Genomic DNA, 16,195 nt, shown 5'->3' with positions numbered 1-16,195 from the left:
CGCCCCCCCACCGCCCCGCCGGCAAGGGGCCTCATGTGAGATTTTTGGATATCACAAGGCTCCTGGCAACCCAGGGTTCTGTATTCGCAGTGTATTCACTCTGGTTATTTCGTGCTTAAAGTTAAAACTGAAGCAACCTGGTGTGAAGAATTAATTTACGAAGGCAAGGGAACAAGGGTTACTTTCCTGTTTCCAGGGCCAGACCTGCTGGAACTACAAGTCAAGAACTCTAGGAATAAACTGTCTTGTGGGAATCTAGATTAGTAAAGTCCAAATAAATTTCTAAATAATTCCAGACTTTGGAATAGTTTAAAATACTATTAGCCATTCAACAAACGCAGAGTACCAGTCTTGCAGGAGACCCTGCACTGGGCGCTGGAGAGAACGAAGTGGGCCTGGGCACAGACTTTGGGGATCACACACCAGTAGGAACGCACACTCACCAGAAGGAAATCATTCACGAAAAGTGCTAACTGGAAGGCATACTCAGACATGGTTTGAAGGTGGAGAACCCTAGGAAGACCCTGAGCTGTCCCCTGATCTGCTGTCTGCTGTCGAACACCTCACCCACAAGAACAGCACTGGGTCCTGTTTGATAATCCGTACTTACTAGCAGTCTTGCTACAAATGACCTGTGGTCAGCTTTCAAGCAATTGCGGAAGAAGAGAAAAAAAGAGGTCAATTACTCTGAGAAATTCCTATAATAGACTGCAGAAAGTAAACACAGAAAGCAATGGAAAAATCTGAGAAAATGCTGTGGCAGGTGTTTCAGCAGTTTTCCTAACTTGACCATTTTTAGTTATCTAGCCCATGGTAGGAGATTTTCGGGTGCTGAAATTCCTGCTTGGTATGGCAGAAAGCGAACCTTCCGAGACTGTTACGTAGGCCCGTCACAGCTGGGACCTGGGGCCAGGCGCCGCAGATGGAGCGATCCTGCAGGAGACCCGGGAGGGCGGCCGCCGGGCCTGCATTCCTGCTCCGTCCGCTGCAAATATAGCAAACGGGACAGCAAGTGCTCTGCTCGCCTGCGCTCTCGCAGGTTCTCCGCCAACAGCATCTGACTTAAACGCTTCCGTACACGGTCAGCGAGGCATCCCGGGCGCCCCGACTAGCTGCTCACCGGGAGGCTCACAGCGGAGGCGGCCCGCGGACATGCTCCGCACGTTCGTAAGGCCCGCAGCCGCGGACACAGCCCTTCTGCCGGGCAGCCCTCGGTCCTGCCTCCGCTCCCGGCGCCGCCCACCCTGACTGACGTACAGGCGCCCACACACCGGAGAGCAGCTGCAGATAGCGCCCGGGTCTCGGTTAGGGGACCTGCCAGAGAACGCGAGGTAGCAGCTGCAACACGGAAGCCGCTTTCGCGGGCTTCCTTTTTCTGACGCCGCGTCCCGGGACCCTCGAGACCTCGCGTGGTTTGGGCCTGGGGGCGGGGCGACCCGAGGGGCGGTGCCGGATGGAGCGTCCCCGGGCCTTGTTGACATCGGCGTCCTCTCGCCCGCCGCTGTCCGCGCATGCCCGGTCGCCGCCGGCTCCGAGGCCGCGGCGCTCGGGCTTCCCCCACCTGCGTCCTGGCCCCGCCCCTCCCCCCGGCGGCGGCGGCGGTGGCGGCGGCAGCGGCTGCGGCGGACGTGTTGTTTTGGCGGCGGCGCTGGCTGCTGAGGAGCCAACCGAGACCCAGCGCCTCACTAGCACCGGCTGCGGCGGGCCCACCGACCGCGTCGCCACAGGTAAGGCCTCCGTCGAAGGCTGAGGGCGGGGGCGGGGCCCAAGGGTCCGGTCCGAGGGGCGGGATGGGGAGATGGAGGCTGCAGGGGTGAGTCCCGGAGGGTGGTCTCTTGCCCGGAGGCTGAGGGGCGTGAGGGAGGTTGGGGGTCGGGTGGGTCAGGGCCCGGGAGTCGAGAAGGGGAATCTCGGGTCTGTGTCGGGGTTCTGGGCCAGGCGGCTGAGGTCGAGGTGGGGCTAAGGTCGAGGGGCAGCTGAGGCCGGGGGTCCAAGGAATCGGAAGGGTCGTGGGGGCTGGGGCCGGGGGTCGGGTCCGAGCAGCTAAGGTGGTCGAGGGAGCCGGCGGGTGGAGGGAGACTGGGGTCCGGGGGTCTAAGGAGTCGGAAGGATCGCGGGGGCCAGGGCGCGGGGCCGGGCTGGCGAGGGGTGTCGAGAGGGCCGGAGGTCTAAGCAATCGGAAGGGTCTCGGGGGCCGGGGTTGGGGGCCGGGGGTCCGGGCCTGGCGGCTGAAGAGGTCGAGGGGACCGAGCGGGTGGAGGGAGACTGGGGCCCCGGGTTCTAAGGAGTCGGAAGGGTTGCGGGGGCCGGGGGTCGGGGCTGGGCTGCCGAGGGGCGTCGAGGGGGCCCAGGGTCTAGGGAGTGGGGAGGGTCGCGGGGGCCGGGGTCGCGCCCGCCGCTGGGCAGTTCCCCGCCCCCGAGACTTTGTTGTTGTCTTGGAGGAGGCGGACCTGCCCGCTGGGGCCGGAGCGGAGGGGAGGGGGTGTTGGGGCTGGAGCGGCGCAGCCTGTTCCCACTTTCGGTTTTGGGGTTGGGCGGTTACTCGTGTGAAGTGCGGGCTGGTCCCTAGGGGGTTTCCAGCGCCCGCGTGGAGGGGACCCAGGAACGGGGCAGCAAGGAGGGGAGGATTGTACGAGCCGCGGCCATCCCCCACCCCAATACTATGCTTTCATCTGTCTTCTTTAACATTTAGAGAACCTATGTTTTTTATGTTACTTATTAGAATCATTTGGTTATGGAGGAGGTACAATTTGTGCCAGTAGTTTTTTTTCCTAGTTTTTAATTTACCTTTATTACTAAAGTATTACATGCTCTTTGAAGAAAAAAATTTAGCAGCCTAACCATACAGAAGTCTCCTCCTTCCCCTCACCCCCCTCACGCTCACCCATTTCCCCTCCCTCCCTTAATACCCAGAGTGTAATCAGTCTTAAAGTGTGGTGTTTTGCTTTTAAGGGTTTTTCATTGCATATTAAACTTATTGTAAATCGACTATACTTCAAGCAGACAAAAACAAAAAACAAAATGGGATCATACATAGCACATAGTTTTTATTGGTCAACAATATCACGATTATTTCCCTTTTTTTTTTTACATACTTCATTCTTTCAATAAACTACAGAGCTATATAATGTACATTTAACTGCTGTTACTGTTGTTATTTCTATAATCTTAGCTTTTATTTAGCTTTTAATGAAGTCTACAAAGTGATACTTTGAAACATAATAAAACTTTAAGAATGTCTGAGGCCAGTTGAGGATACTTACATATTAGAAAATCGAGTAATATGTTTACATAGAACTGAATGGCAGCTTGCAGGAGGCTTGGATGACTTCACAAAGCAGGTTACTGAAATAGTTTCTTTTTTGTTTTTTTTAAGTGTACTTTTCAGAGTAAACTTAAATTCCATAGGGCTAGTTGAAAGCAAAGTCTGTCACTCAAAGGAAAACTGGACTGTGTGTGAGGAGGAGGTAGGATAGAAGGCCAGCGGCCCACAGGCTCGTGTTTCAGGCGAGTAGGAGGTAAGCTCTTAAGTGGAAGGGTGACCCTTGTTGCTTACCATTCAGTAAGATAGAAAGCTAGGAAGTTGCTATTAAGGTTTATAGTTCTGTGTGCAGACGCTGGAGGCTTTGGTGATTTAATCACTGCCCTGTGCTTATTGAAAATGTATAGCATGTTCATCTTGCCTTCCAGGGAAGATGACTTAGTAAGGGATTCACATGGAACCACTTGATTCTCAGCATATGTAGACAGCGATCTTAGGCCCAGCTGTGTAGCATTTTATTATTTGGGAAACTGTGTTCAGAAAGAATCAGAAACATCCATGGCATTTTTAGTTATCGTGGCTGGTAATAAAAGCACTCTTTCATATATTTCTCACAGCCTAGGTGGCATGCTGTCCATTCTATGGATTTTTAAACAGAGGCTCTGAAAGTCAACTGCTCAAAACCCTGTTACCTTTTTACTGGTAGTGGCTAAATTAGACTTGGGCATGCTTCATGCTCCACACATGCTGCCAAGAGCATGTGGTTTGCTCTGCCGTGCTACCCCCCATTAGTGAAAATTACCTCACAAAATCACTGATCTCAGAGTTTCCTTCTCCTTTTTGGCTTGGAAATGTTACTTAAGAGTAGAGACATGAATATAATTGTGTGCATTGAAAATTAATCTAAAGGATAGTTAGTGTGAATCTCTAGTGATATCTTTTTAGATGAGGTTTCTGATGGTGTGTTATTAAAATATTGAATACCTTGGAGTGATGCCGTTAAGCGGGAAGATGGGGATTGTGTTACTTTAGTCTTTGGTTACTGCACTAGATGCCATGCTCATTTGGGCATCATAGTAAATTGTAGCTCTTACAGATACTTTTATTCTGTTCCTTAAAGACTAATCTCATTTCATTTAAATTTTTTATGAACCCAGTTACACTCTTTGTAACTAATATGATGAAAAGAATACAAAGAGGGCCCTAAAAAGATTGATTTCCATATTTATTTTGGTCTGCTGATGTGACTGGCAATTTAATAGCATCTATGTCATAATGTTATGGTTATTAATCTGTTTAGGTTTTCTGGCATGTGTGAAAACTGTGGTTTAAAGAAATAAGGCAAATACTGAAGTTAAAGTGTGATAGTTGTAATATATATGTATTTGAGAAGAAACCCATGTATAGGAAAATATTTGAGCTTTTATTCTTGGCAGTTGTTAAAGGATGTAATTAGATGCACATTTAAGTGGCTAATCTGCCATCGCTTGTCTCTTAGACAACTCATGCTGGATGTAAGTGGGTTTATAGTTGTGGGATATAAACAACAATGCAACACCAGCAAGATGTCTTTAGGATACACTGGTACCCCCAGCCCTAGGAGGATGGGGAGTCCAATACTGTGTGTGCATATTCTCAGAAATTAGTAATAGAGGTCTTATGATTGGGGGGTACGAATAAAAAGTTCTCCAGTTTAGCCTAAAAAATCCTTTCCTTGGTGGTGGTGGGGGGTGCATTCATGAGTAGCCAGAAATCAATAAACTTATGTCCTATGAATGGTAACAGTAGCATCAACATCACCTAGAGTTTAAAATCGAGATGGGATTTAGAAGCTAAGTGTAAAACAACTCTGGAATTGCTGAAAGGACCTGTTCCCTGACAACTTTATTTCTAAGGAGAAGCTAGTTCAGATGCAAGATCTTGAAGACAGAATTAGAGGGGAGAAAATCTGAGAGTTGGCCCTCAGTGTAGACAGAGGGGAGTTAGCTATGTGGATGGAGGTCAAGGGAAATAAGAATGTGGAAGTTACAGTTCTCTGAGCTTAGAGATACTGAAAAAAAGTATGTCTGGGGGTTGAGTTGGAATAATTAACACTATGTGGTAACCTGCAGGCTCTTGTAAACCCTTAATGACCACAGTATCATGAGTCAGTTGAGTGTGTAATCTCAAGTGCAGTGAGCATTTGAGAACTGTGGGCTGTGAAGTACCCTGAGGCCTTTGTCTTCCCTGTTCTCCTCCTGGCCAGCATCTCGGACTCCTGGGCCCTGTGACTTTTGTTTTCTCACCTCACTGAAGTACAGGTCACCTGAGAGGGCCTCCTCATCTCCCTTTGGGAGCTCTATTTTCTCCCTTTTGGCCGCCACAGGTCCCTTGTTCCCACTGTTCTTTCCCTCTTTGCAAGGCCCGAGTTCTGCATAGCTTCATTTTCTTTCCAAAGCTTCAGACTTGGCCTTTAACTTGGTTTCCTTGAAAAACTCTTTTAAGTGGCTGTCATTTAAATGTAACAAATACATTTAGAACTGAAATGTTTTGTTTGGAGGTTTAATTTTTTTCTCCATTAACTTGTTTACATTAATCACGTTTTCTTAGTCATCTGGACTCAAAGGACATCTTTGATTCCTCACTTTACTTTTTTTAGAAATGATTTGTCATTTTATTGCACATTGTTCCTGATTCTCCTGTCTTGCATTTTCACAGCGGTGAGTTTTAATCCCTTTGCTTCAGCTGTCGTTAACAGGAGACAACCATAATCTCTAAGTTTGTGCCATCCATCATGCATACTGCTATCAAGTTAACTGTCCTAAAGGCAGCCCTGATCATTTTTTTCCCTGCAGGGAACTAAGCAGGGAACTAAGCAGAGCTCCAGATTTACCTTTTCTTCTGACAGTCACTGTGCTGGCATGCTTTGTCTCATTTGGTCCTCATGAGTGAGAGCTTTATGTCTTAGGTACTGTTGTGCCACTTTACAGGGAAAGAATTTGGGACTTCATGAACCTGAAGGAGTTGCTAATAGGTGGAAGACCTGGAGTTTGAATCCCAAGCCTGTCTACCAGTTCTGTGTTCTTGAAGAATTCTGTACCTCCACCCAATGGCTGTTGATCAACTCTGGGATACAGTCCCTGTTCTTCACCTTTGCCTTTCAGAAGTGCCTTACCTGGCCCCAGCAATCCTTCTCACATTTGTTTCTTGTTTTATTCAAGATTTTGGTTTCTTATACATTTTCTTTCAGGATTTACTCCCTTTCCCATGTCTGCTTTTCAAGGAGGTCCCTGTGCAGAAAGGCTAGCTGATGGGCTGTATTTCCCTAGGGCTCCTCTTCCCTGTCTGCTAGAGAGGTCTTTTCTCATTCATATAGTTGTTAACCTCCTGATGAGAACCTTCCACTCTGAATTTTGAGTACTCTAACAGTTGTAATTGGATTATAAAATGTTAGAAAGCAGAAAATGTGTTGTAGACGCTTAGGAGATGTGTGTGAATGAAAATGATCTCTGGTCACCTGCCCCATTAATGGTAATTTAAGTAGTTTTTTATTTTAGTTGGTAGATGACACAATAGTTTAATGGAGTTTTTAATTTTGTGTATGTAATAAAACCGGATTTCCTTGTTGTAGGCTATCAAATGAGTTGAATTTTCAGACTCATTTCTAGGTAATTGTGATAAGTAATTTATCTGTAAAACTACTTATAAGTGTTTTTTTTACATGTACATGTTTAACCTTGAATTTATCATGGTTAATGATTACCATGCAGAGTAATCACTTTATATTCATTCATTCATTATAAAATCATTTATATTCATTTTATATTTCTCTATATTGCCTTTTGGAGAAGGAAATGGCAACCCACTCTGGTGTTCTTGCCTGGAGAAGTCCATGGACAGAGGAGCCTGGCGGGCTACAGTCCATGGAGTCACAAACAGTCATACACCATTGAGCAACTAAACAACAACAACATATTGCCTTTGTATCTTGTATTACAATTTAGGTATTACATTACTGTAAGTACTGTATTAATGTAAGTATTTTATTAAGTAATTTGTTTTTGCTTTGTTAAATAAAAATATAATCCTTTCTGGTAGAAGTTGAGAATGTAGGCTATCTCGGTGATAGCATTGGAATTTAATAAAAGTGTTTATAAAAATTTATAAAAAAAGTGTTTAAGTAATAAAAGTGTTATTGATTCTCAGACTAATCAGTTTGTCAGTCTTCCAGCTCTCAGCTTTATAAAGGATTAAAATAATCATAAATACTTCTCTGAAGATAGAAGTTTTAAGCAAGTTTATAATAATTGATTGATTTTAAAAACATATAGTCACATGGGTCAAGGTATAAGTGTTATAAAAAGTTTATAGACTGAAAGTGACTCCTCCTCCACCTCCCATTTTCCCTACTGAGAGGTAGTCACTTATCTCTGGAATGATATAGAAGAAGCAATTTGTTTGTTTATATTTGAATAAATATTTTTCTTTCAAGTTATGATGAGTTATAATATATTGCAAATAGTTTCACTTGCATTTTTTACTCAGTGTATCTCTGATATTCCATAACAGTAGACAAAGAATTTCTTCATTCTTTAAAATTTTTTTGCAGCCTCAAAGGATCAGCTGTATATCACTACATATATAGACTATATATATATATAATCATTTATTTAACCATATTCCCTACTGATGGACATTTAGATTGTTTCCCATTCTTTACTGTTACACACATCCATTGAAGCAACTGTTTGAAGGAAGAGAAATAAAAACTGGAAGATCTTTCTAGAGAAAAATAAAATTTGAAAGCTAAAATGGCTGTTTCTTGGTGGAGAATCAGATGGATGCCTTTTGAGGCTGCTGATGACGGGTGAGTGAATGGAGAGAAGAAGGGGACCATGTGAGGATGCTGGGAGCTGTTGACAGCCTAATGGGAAGAGGGGGGGATGGCGGTGGTGAATGGCAGCAGCTCCTGGGACCAATTGTCTGCTCTGGGCGAGGCCAGCTATGCCTGTGTTTGCAAGTTCTGTGCTCAGAAATGATTCTTGATAACTGGGAAATCATCTCTGGGACTGTGGCTTATAGTAGTACATCTAACATAGGCAACCTTTTCAGGGAATGGAATAAGATATCTGGGTATTGTCTGGAAGGAAATGTCATGGCCAGCAACACAATATATTTTATGAGGTCATTAACTTTTTTACTGTAATATTGTGTGTTCAGAGATAAGATTTAAAGTACTGAAATAAATGAAGTTAAACAAATTCCTCCTTCAGCAAACCTCTGCCATCCACATCTGTTCCTCATGGATTGCTTGGGTAATAATGATGGCTTTTTAACAGTGTGGTGTGGGTCCTTTCAGAGTTTATGTATAAACAAAAATAACATTCATGCATCTTAGACATGTCAGTCAGAATCCTACTGAATGGCAAGTAATGGTAAAACTAATAAAGGTCAGAATTGTATGGATTAACAAGTAAGTGATGGTGGATACCAGGTAGACCGTGAGTGCTCCTTGATTCCGTCAGACCAAGGGTGCTCTGAATGCAGAGTGGTGCAGTACAGCATGTGTCAGCTGCTGAAGGGGTACAGCTGTTCTACCAGGTTACTCCTAACTGGTCCAGGAAGGTTTCCCAGGCTGTGCCTCATCCGTAGTGGTGTAGTAAGCATGGCTTACTGAATAGGGTTACTGAACAGGATAATAAAAGGTCATTTATTTTTGTTCATCCACGGACCCCCACCACATATTACAGGTATATGAATTCACTGTAGAAAGACTAGAAGATATGGATAAAAAAGAAATAGATCATTGGGAATGCAGTTGTTGGAATGGTGTCTCCTTCAGTTAATTCTCAGAGATTTCTGTATTAATGAGAACACCAGCTAGAAGAGCCCAGCTTTATAAATCCTGCTGTCAAATAAGACAGATATATTTACTTGGTGATAGAAGCTTGGAAATTGTGATCACTTGAGTTTTATCTGATCTGCACGCTCTGCCAGGTAACCAGGACTGTGGCAGGGCCTTGGCTTAGCCGTCAGGTTGTTTGTGCACGTGGTCAAGTGCTGAGTGGTGTAGCTGTTGCGAGGGATCCCGCTGTGTCAGTGGGTGTTAGTACCCTCCTCTGTTGCTGGGTTAATAGTTGAGAGCTCTTACTCTGATAACAAATCATTGTATTTTTGTAGTCCATCTTTAAAATACTGGATCTTAAGTGCCTTAGAAATATTTAGAAATGCCATAGCTCTAAAAAAAACACACAAAGACACCCACACCAAAGAGTGAGCCTTTCTTTGTCAGACAGTTTTTAGAAGGAGGGTGTAGTTTTTATCACCCTCCTTAGTCCCCTGTTTGCATTGTAGTCTCCTGATGACTAGAGTAGATTTTTAAATTCATGCTCAGGCATCTTGATACTCAAATATAGGAGCAAGTTTTGGAATACGTGAAAGTAATTACTACAATTTTACTCTTAAGAAAAAGCCTGGCAGTGGTCTGTAGTGATTTAACGTATGTTGTGAAAAAATACATTGTGAAAGAATTACTTCAAATACTTATAAACCATTTTAATGGTTTAATGGACTTGACTTTTTTCCTGCAAATAGAGTGATTTTGAACCTTTATTCTTTTTTGAACCGCAGAAATTAGAAATGGAAAAAGAAAGATTTAGGCTTTTCTACAGTAATTTATATAAATATCTATATTGTATCTGTTTCTGAAATTGGTTTGGTTCTGAAGGAAAGCGAGGGAAATCACCATGGTCCTAAACTAGCTGAGTTACCTCACTGTAGATGGCAAAAAAGCTTTCTGCAGGCTTTCTTGTTAAGGAATTGTTCAGTTGTCACCCTGTTTTAACAACCTCTGGTTTTATTGTGCCTCCATGGTACATTTTATATGTGTGTGGTCCACACCTGCACACAGACGTATGCCTGAATGCCCTGTTTTCACAGACACCATTCCCTGCGCTGCCTCAGGAAGTCTCACAGGTGTGTGGCCGATGCTCCTGTGAGCTGTATAGTGCGTGTGTGCTCACTCAGTCGTGTCTGACTCTTTGCAACCCCATGGACTGTAGCTCATCAGGCTCCTCTGCCCATGGGATTCTCTAGGCAAAAATACTGGAGTGGGCTGCCATTTCCTTCTTCAGGGGATATTCCTGACCCAGGGATTGAACCTGCATCGCAGGCAGTTTCTTTACCACTGAGCCACCTGGAAACCATATCTGGGAGCTGTGCGATATGAGATGCTGATATTTTGGTACTTTAACATTTTCACATTTTCTTGTAACTATTTAATCTTTCCAACAGCCTTGTCAAAGAGGATCTTGTCTGGTGAGTATCACTAGTCTCATTTTTATAGATGCAGGAATTGAGAGTCAGAGTTACTTCCTTGTCCTGAGTCTTGTTTTCTTTCTTGTGAAATGATCTGCAGTCTTCAAGGACAAAGGGCTTGATGTAAGAATAGACCTTGAACTCAAAGCCTTTTCTGTCTCCTAACCAAGTTAGGTAACCCCTTTCCTTGGAAGTAATACTGTTACACAGAGTTTTGAGATAATGTACATAAAAATGCCAAAACTTAATATATAGTAAGTGCTCAGCTAATGACAGTTGCACTAATGATAAAGATAATAATGTTTTAGGAGTCACGTACTACTTTTCAAAGATTATGGGACCTCATGCGGTGGCTCAGTGGTAAAGAACTGCCTGCCAATGCGAGAGACATAGTTTCAATCCCTGGGTTGGGAAGATCCCCTGGAGTAGGAAATTGCAACCCACTCTAGTATTCTTGCCTGGGAAATTCCATGGACAGAGGAGCCTGGTGGGCTACAGTCCATGGGGTCCCAAAGAGTCAGACATGACTTAGCAGCTAAACAGTAATAGGAGTCACATGCTATTCAGAGATTATGAGACCTCACACAGCAGTAGTTTAAATGAGAGGCCAGGCCTGGGAGCAGTCTCACATCAGTATTATGTGGGTGGAGTCGAAGTGAAAGGAGAGAGAGCCTTGGAGGAGCCAGGAGAGCGGTGGTTCTGGAGCCACATCAGGTCCACATGGTCATGTGTAAAATAGCAAATTTGAGTCATCTGGTCAACAGGAAATGAGAAATTCCTACAGCGAAAGGGAGAGACAGAATTCTAAACTGTGGAGCATGTGTCCTGCATGCGTTGGTCCCTGAGGTGTTGCTAACATACTGTTGTCACTGATGTTTTTGGTAATGATCTGGGACCATCAAGAAATGTTGACTTACATCAGATGTTTTCTAAGATTGTGGAACTGTCACACTGTAGGAAGACTTTCATCAATTTATTTTACTCTTTGAAGCTTAAAGAACTATCTTTCAGTTATCTGTGGCATTAGTTCTTTTGGCTGTCTGTGGTGGTAGAGAAAATGAATTTTACTAAACTTGAATATGTACATTTTATTTGATTCTTAAAACAGTATAGTTGATAGTAAGGTTCATGGTCAGTGTTAAGGTAAAGGCCAGTTTAGACCTTCATAAATATGTTTGATTCTGGGCCTTTTTCTCACTTAGTTCAAAGCTTATTTATAAAGTTCAGTGTCTGCTTGCTTCCTTTTATATCCATTAATCGCTCTGTTGTGCAGAGTGTTATTAAAATCAAGTCCTGCTCTTAATTGTCTTAATATCCTTTTTGCTCACACGTCTTTCCATTCATTTTTAGTGATAACACACAAAGCACCACCTGCAGGGCAGTGTGTTCTTAAAAGCGTGCTCCCTCTTGAGGCCAACTTGGGTCATACTGCATTCAAGTTTGGACAGTTCTGAATCTGCTGCAAATATCCTGAAAGGTACCAGCAACTGAGAAAAGGTGCCAACTCTCACATATGGGGTCTTACTCATGCTGTCCTCACTTTCTGTCAGCACTCAGAATCTGTGTAGTGGCTTCACACTGTCCTAAAAGCAAGGTCAGGAATGAAGCAGATCGTTGCCCTAAGTGGTTTTAAGCTTGAGCACAGTTTCTCCCAATGGTATAATATATTAGGGATGCTAAAGTATTTTTGTGATACTGCTCAAGGCTTAGGGCTGGGCATACATTGTCTAAGGAAAAAATGATACATGGCTTAAGAATAACCAAAGCAAAACATTGATGGTTTTATTTGTTGTAGTGTTTACAGTTAGTACATCAAGTGGAATTTCAGGGTCACCTTTAAAGTCCTTGTTCAGTTAGTGTGTGGTATAGTTGTTATTGTTTCAGACGCCTTTAGATTGTCTTAACGTGATCATGCCTTTTACTTAAGAGAAGTGAATACCAAGTTCTATAAAGGAACATGAGCAAATCTCTTGCCGATTATACTGTGATCTCTTGTTTCTTTTCCTGGATCTTGGGTGAGTAATAGATGGGAATGGATTCAGTCCCCAAGTGTACAGATTTAATTCCCCATGGAGCAGCGTTCTACTATAGAGTTTGGGTGGTATGGCAGACAGGTAATGCCTCCTTCCCCAAGATGTTCTTGTGTTAATTCCTGGGCCCTGTCACAGTGTCATCCTGTATGGCCAAGGGGAATTAAGGTTGCTGATTAGCTGACTTTAAGATGGGGAGAGTATCCTGTATTACTCTGATGGGCCAAGTGTAATCACAGGGTTCCTTAAAAGTGGAAGGAGGAGGCACAGTGAGCACTCAGCCTGATGGGGCTGCTTGGAAGACAGAGGAAAGGGCCATAAGCCGAAGAAAGCAGGCAGACAGCAGGAAGTTGTTGTGGTGCCTACTTGATGGAAGTTGCCAGCAATCTGCTCTCTGGGGTACCAGGCAGAGATATTCACAGAGAGGTGTTTCACCAGATGCCGCTTTCCACCAGATGCCCATGGGGGCTGCTGAGGGGACTGGGTGCAGGGACCCCTGCTGAGCTGTGGGAGCCTGCCAAGAGATGACTGGACTGTCCAAGGTCAGGAGTATGCAAGAGGAGTGAGGTAGAAAGTTAAGGTGAGGAGCTGAGAGGAACAGGAGAGCGTGAGAAGGAAGCATTATTCGTGGGGCCTGTTTATTTTGGGAAGAGGGTGGTCCTGACAGGTGTCAGCAAACTGACCCATGGGTTAAACTGGGCCAGCAGTTATGTGTAGCCTGCAAACTAAGAATGATGTTTACATTTTCAAATGGTTGGGAAAAAACCAGGAAAAGAGTAATATTTTATGATGTGAAAATTGTATGTAATCAGGTTTCAAGTGTCCATAAATCAACCTTCTGAAACACTGCCACCCTGTTTGACTTACGAGCTGGTTGTGGCTGCTTTGCTCTGGAAGCACAATTCAGAAGCTGTGATGGAAACTGGCCTGCAAATCCTAAAATATGTGCGGTCTGACCTTTTACAGGAGCTCAAGGCCTGAAGGTTAAGTACAGTGGTGGAAGGGTCAGGGATTCGATACAAGACGTGCTTGGAGAATGAGATGAGTACCTGGAGGGGCAGTGGGAGCAGCTCCTCCGAGATTCGGCAGTGCAGTTGTTGCGGCTTTGGAGTTTGAACAGTTGTGAGGGTGCCCAAGATGATGGTTAGGTCTGGCAGCAGAGGACCTGCAGCTCAGATGCCAGAGTCTTTGCTGATGACGAGGCCTGGACCCTTAGGGCCCTCAGTGCGGATGGGGAGGTCGACAGAGTGAAAAGCAGTCCTTGTCAATCTTCTAGGCCTTCATAAACGAGGTGTGTGTGTATGTTCTCAACATACACATAAATACTGTAAACTCATATCATGTGTTTAGATTGATTCCTCCAATTCCATCCAGCTCACAAGATATACCCTCATGGTGTGTATGTTGAGAAATTTATATGTAGCTCACTGTTTACTCTTCACAAGTTGATGATGTGGTTATTTTTCCATTTTATAGACAGGGAAACTGAAGACCACAGGTTAAACAACTGGCCTGAGATGCATGGTCAGTAAATGACATCAGATGCTTTGCTTCCCTCTGATTTGATCTTTCTTTGGAACCAAGAGTCCAAAAGACAGGAAAAGGAGGAAATGAGAGGTTGAGGAGAGGGAAGGAGAGCTGAATTGAACATCTTTTCAGCTAAGAGAATGGGAAGTTCTTCTGAGTGAGGGGTCAAGAGCCTATGGGCCAGCTGTTGTGTTTCAGGAAGGTTCATGGCTTGACAGACCGGATTTGAGTTGTGGCTCAGTCCTTGCTATCTGTGAGCTTGTCTCATGGTCTCTGAGCTCTGTCCTCCTCAGTGAAATAAAGTTGGTGCCTCTTCATAGGTATGCTGAAGATACAGACTCCAGTGCTTAGTAGGTAGTAGGTGCATAGGAAATTGCCCATGTGTGTTACCACTGCTGAAACAAGGGTAAGGTTTATATTACCATTGATGTAGAGTTAAGTGGATGTTCTCAGCAATGTTTGGCATGGAGTAGTGAAGCCTAGCTTATCCTATTCTTTTTCTATATTCCCTTATATCTATTTGTCGTCATTGAGAAAGGTTTTCCCCTGTGTGGTTGCCTCTGTACTCGAAACAACCTTGGTCCACGGGTCCCATGACAAGATCCTTGAGGGCCCCAAAAAGAAAGGTCCTTTGTTCATGCCCTCAGATAGCGTGTTCTGCTTTGTGTGGGTTACTCATCTTCTTCCCCCAAAGCTGGGTGCTCTCTGTCCCCACCTCTGCAGAGAGAGGAGCACACAGGAGCTGCCATTGGCTGCTTGCCACTGAGCCAGGAGGGGAGGGAGGAGTCAGTGTTCAGTCTGTTCTCTTCCCCTCTCATAACATCTGTCTGCCATCTGCTTGCTTCCCACCTCCTTTGACTTGTCTTTAACCTTCTGTAAAACATCCCTGAGCTGCCTGAAAGACACCATAATATTAAACTGCGCCGCCAGTAGTTCTTCCCCTCAGCCAAATACATTCCAGTCACAGATCTGATTTTGAAAGAATAGCAAGCAACTTTTGGAGCACTTACGAATCATGTCAGGTGAGCTTCTGTGAGTGTGCCCTCTATTCTTCCACGCCAGACACGTCCTAGCGAGAAAAGGCTGCGGGGTGAGATTATGCTCTAGGAGTAAAGGTGACTGCTTCCTTAACCTATTCAGTCCTTTATTCTACATTTTGTCCTTTTCTACCTTCATCCTTTCTTCTTCTCAGAGTCCTTATTTTGCTTTTATGTTTAGGATTTGAACACCCCTTAAACTTTTTTTCTGTGTTAACAGAAAATGGCAGGAGGGGAGTAGAAAAAATTGTGATTGAAGTAACAGAAATGTTGAGACAAGAATACTCATTCCTAGATAACTAAAACTCAGTTGTGTTCAAATGCAGGTTTAACCGATGCCCAACTAGCAGAGAAGTCAGAGCCCTGGGGAACTTTAGGAATCAGAGAATTTAGCCTCTTCATTTCACAGGTGAGGAAATGATGTCCTGGAAGGATGCCTAGAGGCCATACAGCAAAGTTGTCACTGGGGTCAAGGCTGGACCTTGGTCTCTTGACTTGTGTTTGGTACTTTGCATGGTTGAGATGGAATTACCTCAGAATTAAATGGCAAACACATCCCATGACATACTGCTGTAATGGGTTTTCTTTACTCATAAAAAATGAGCTGTATTTCAAGTTAGGGGATTATGGTTGAATTATCAAAATATTCACTACAGATTTAACTTGCAAACTCCTCATATGTACATTGATTCTGATCAATTTACAGTCTCTTGCTCCATAGTCAGGGAATTGGTTACTTGATGCATCTGTCTTGTGGCATATCATGGCCTTGGATTTTGCAAGTATTTTTGATGGCATGAATAAATAATTAAGATGTATCAAGTGAAAGTCTGAAATATATATATACAGTATAATACCAACATTGTGTTAAGGAAACAAGAATATTCATGCTTAGAAAGTAAATAATAGTGGCTGTTTGAAGTTTAGGATTATCAGTAATCTTTATTTTACTTGGTTTTCAAGTTTTCTGTGAATTTGTATACTACTATTATAATCAAATCAGTGAATATTATAAAATGGAATTTATAATTATGCATATAATT

At 43.9% G+C, this 16,195-nt stretch overlaps 1 protein-coding gene across 11 annotated transcripts in view; it reads left to right on the top strand.

The window, feature by feature from the left end:
- Positions 1-1,285: 1,285 nt before the first annotated feature.
- PCMTD1 (protein-L-isoaspartate (D-aspartate) O-methyltransferase domain containing 1) overlaps positions 1,286-16,195 on the top strand; it is a 48,245-nt gene continuing 33,335 nt past the window's right edge. For 2 of the 11 annotated variants that reach the window (XM_060393399.1, XM_042254196.1), the window contains exons 1-2: positions 1,286-1,727; positions 15,479-15,561. In XM_060393399.1, coding sequence (XP_060249382.1) covers positions 1,454-1,727; positions 15,479-15,561 — 357 coding nt within the window. In that variant the 5' untranslated portion in view covers positions 1,286-1,453. Of the gene's footprint in view, positions 1,728-7,089; positions 7,259-7,850; positions 8,109-10,534; positions 10,559-11,908; positions 12,036-15,478; positions 15,562-16,195 lie in introns of all 11 variants that reach the window. The other 9 variants (XM_060393396.1, XM_060393393.1, XM_060393397.1 and 6 more) reach the window with 9 other exon arrangements.

This window comes from Ovis aries, chromosome 9, assembly GCF_016772045.2.
Source record: "Ovis aries strain OAR_USU_Benz2616 breed Rambouillet chromosome 9, ARS-UI_Ramb_v3.0, whole genome shotgun sequence".
In the NCBI taxonomy this organism is placed as follows: domain Eukaryota; kingdom Metazoa; phylum Chordata; class Mammalia; order Artiodactyla; family Bovidae; genus Ovis; species Ovis aries.
This window is presented reverse-complemented; position numbering and strand designations above follow the sequence as displayed.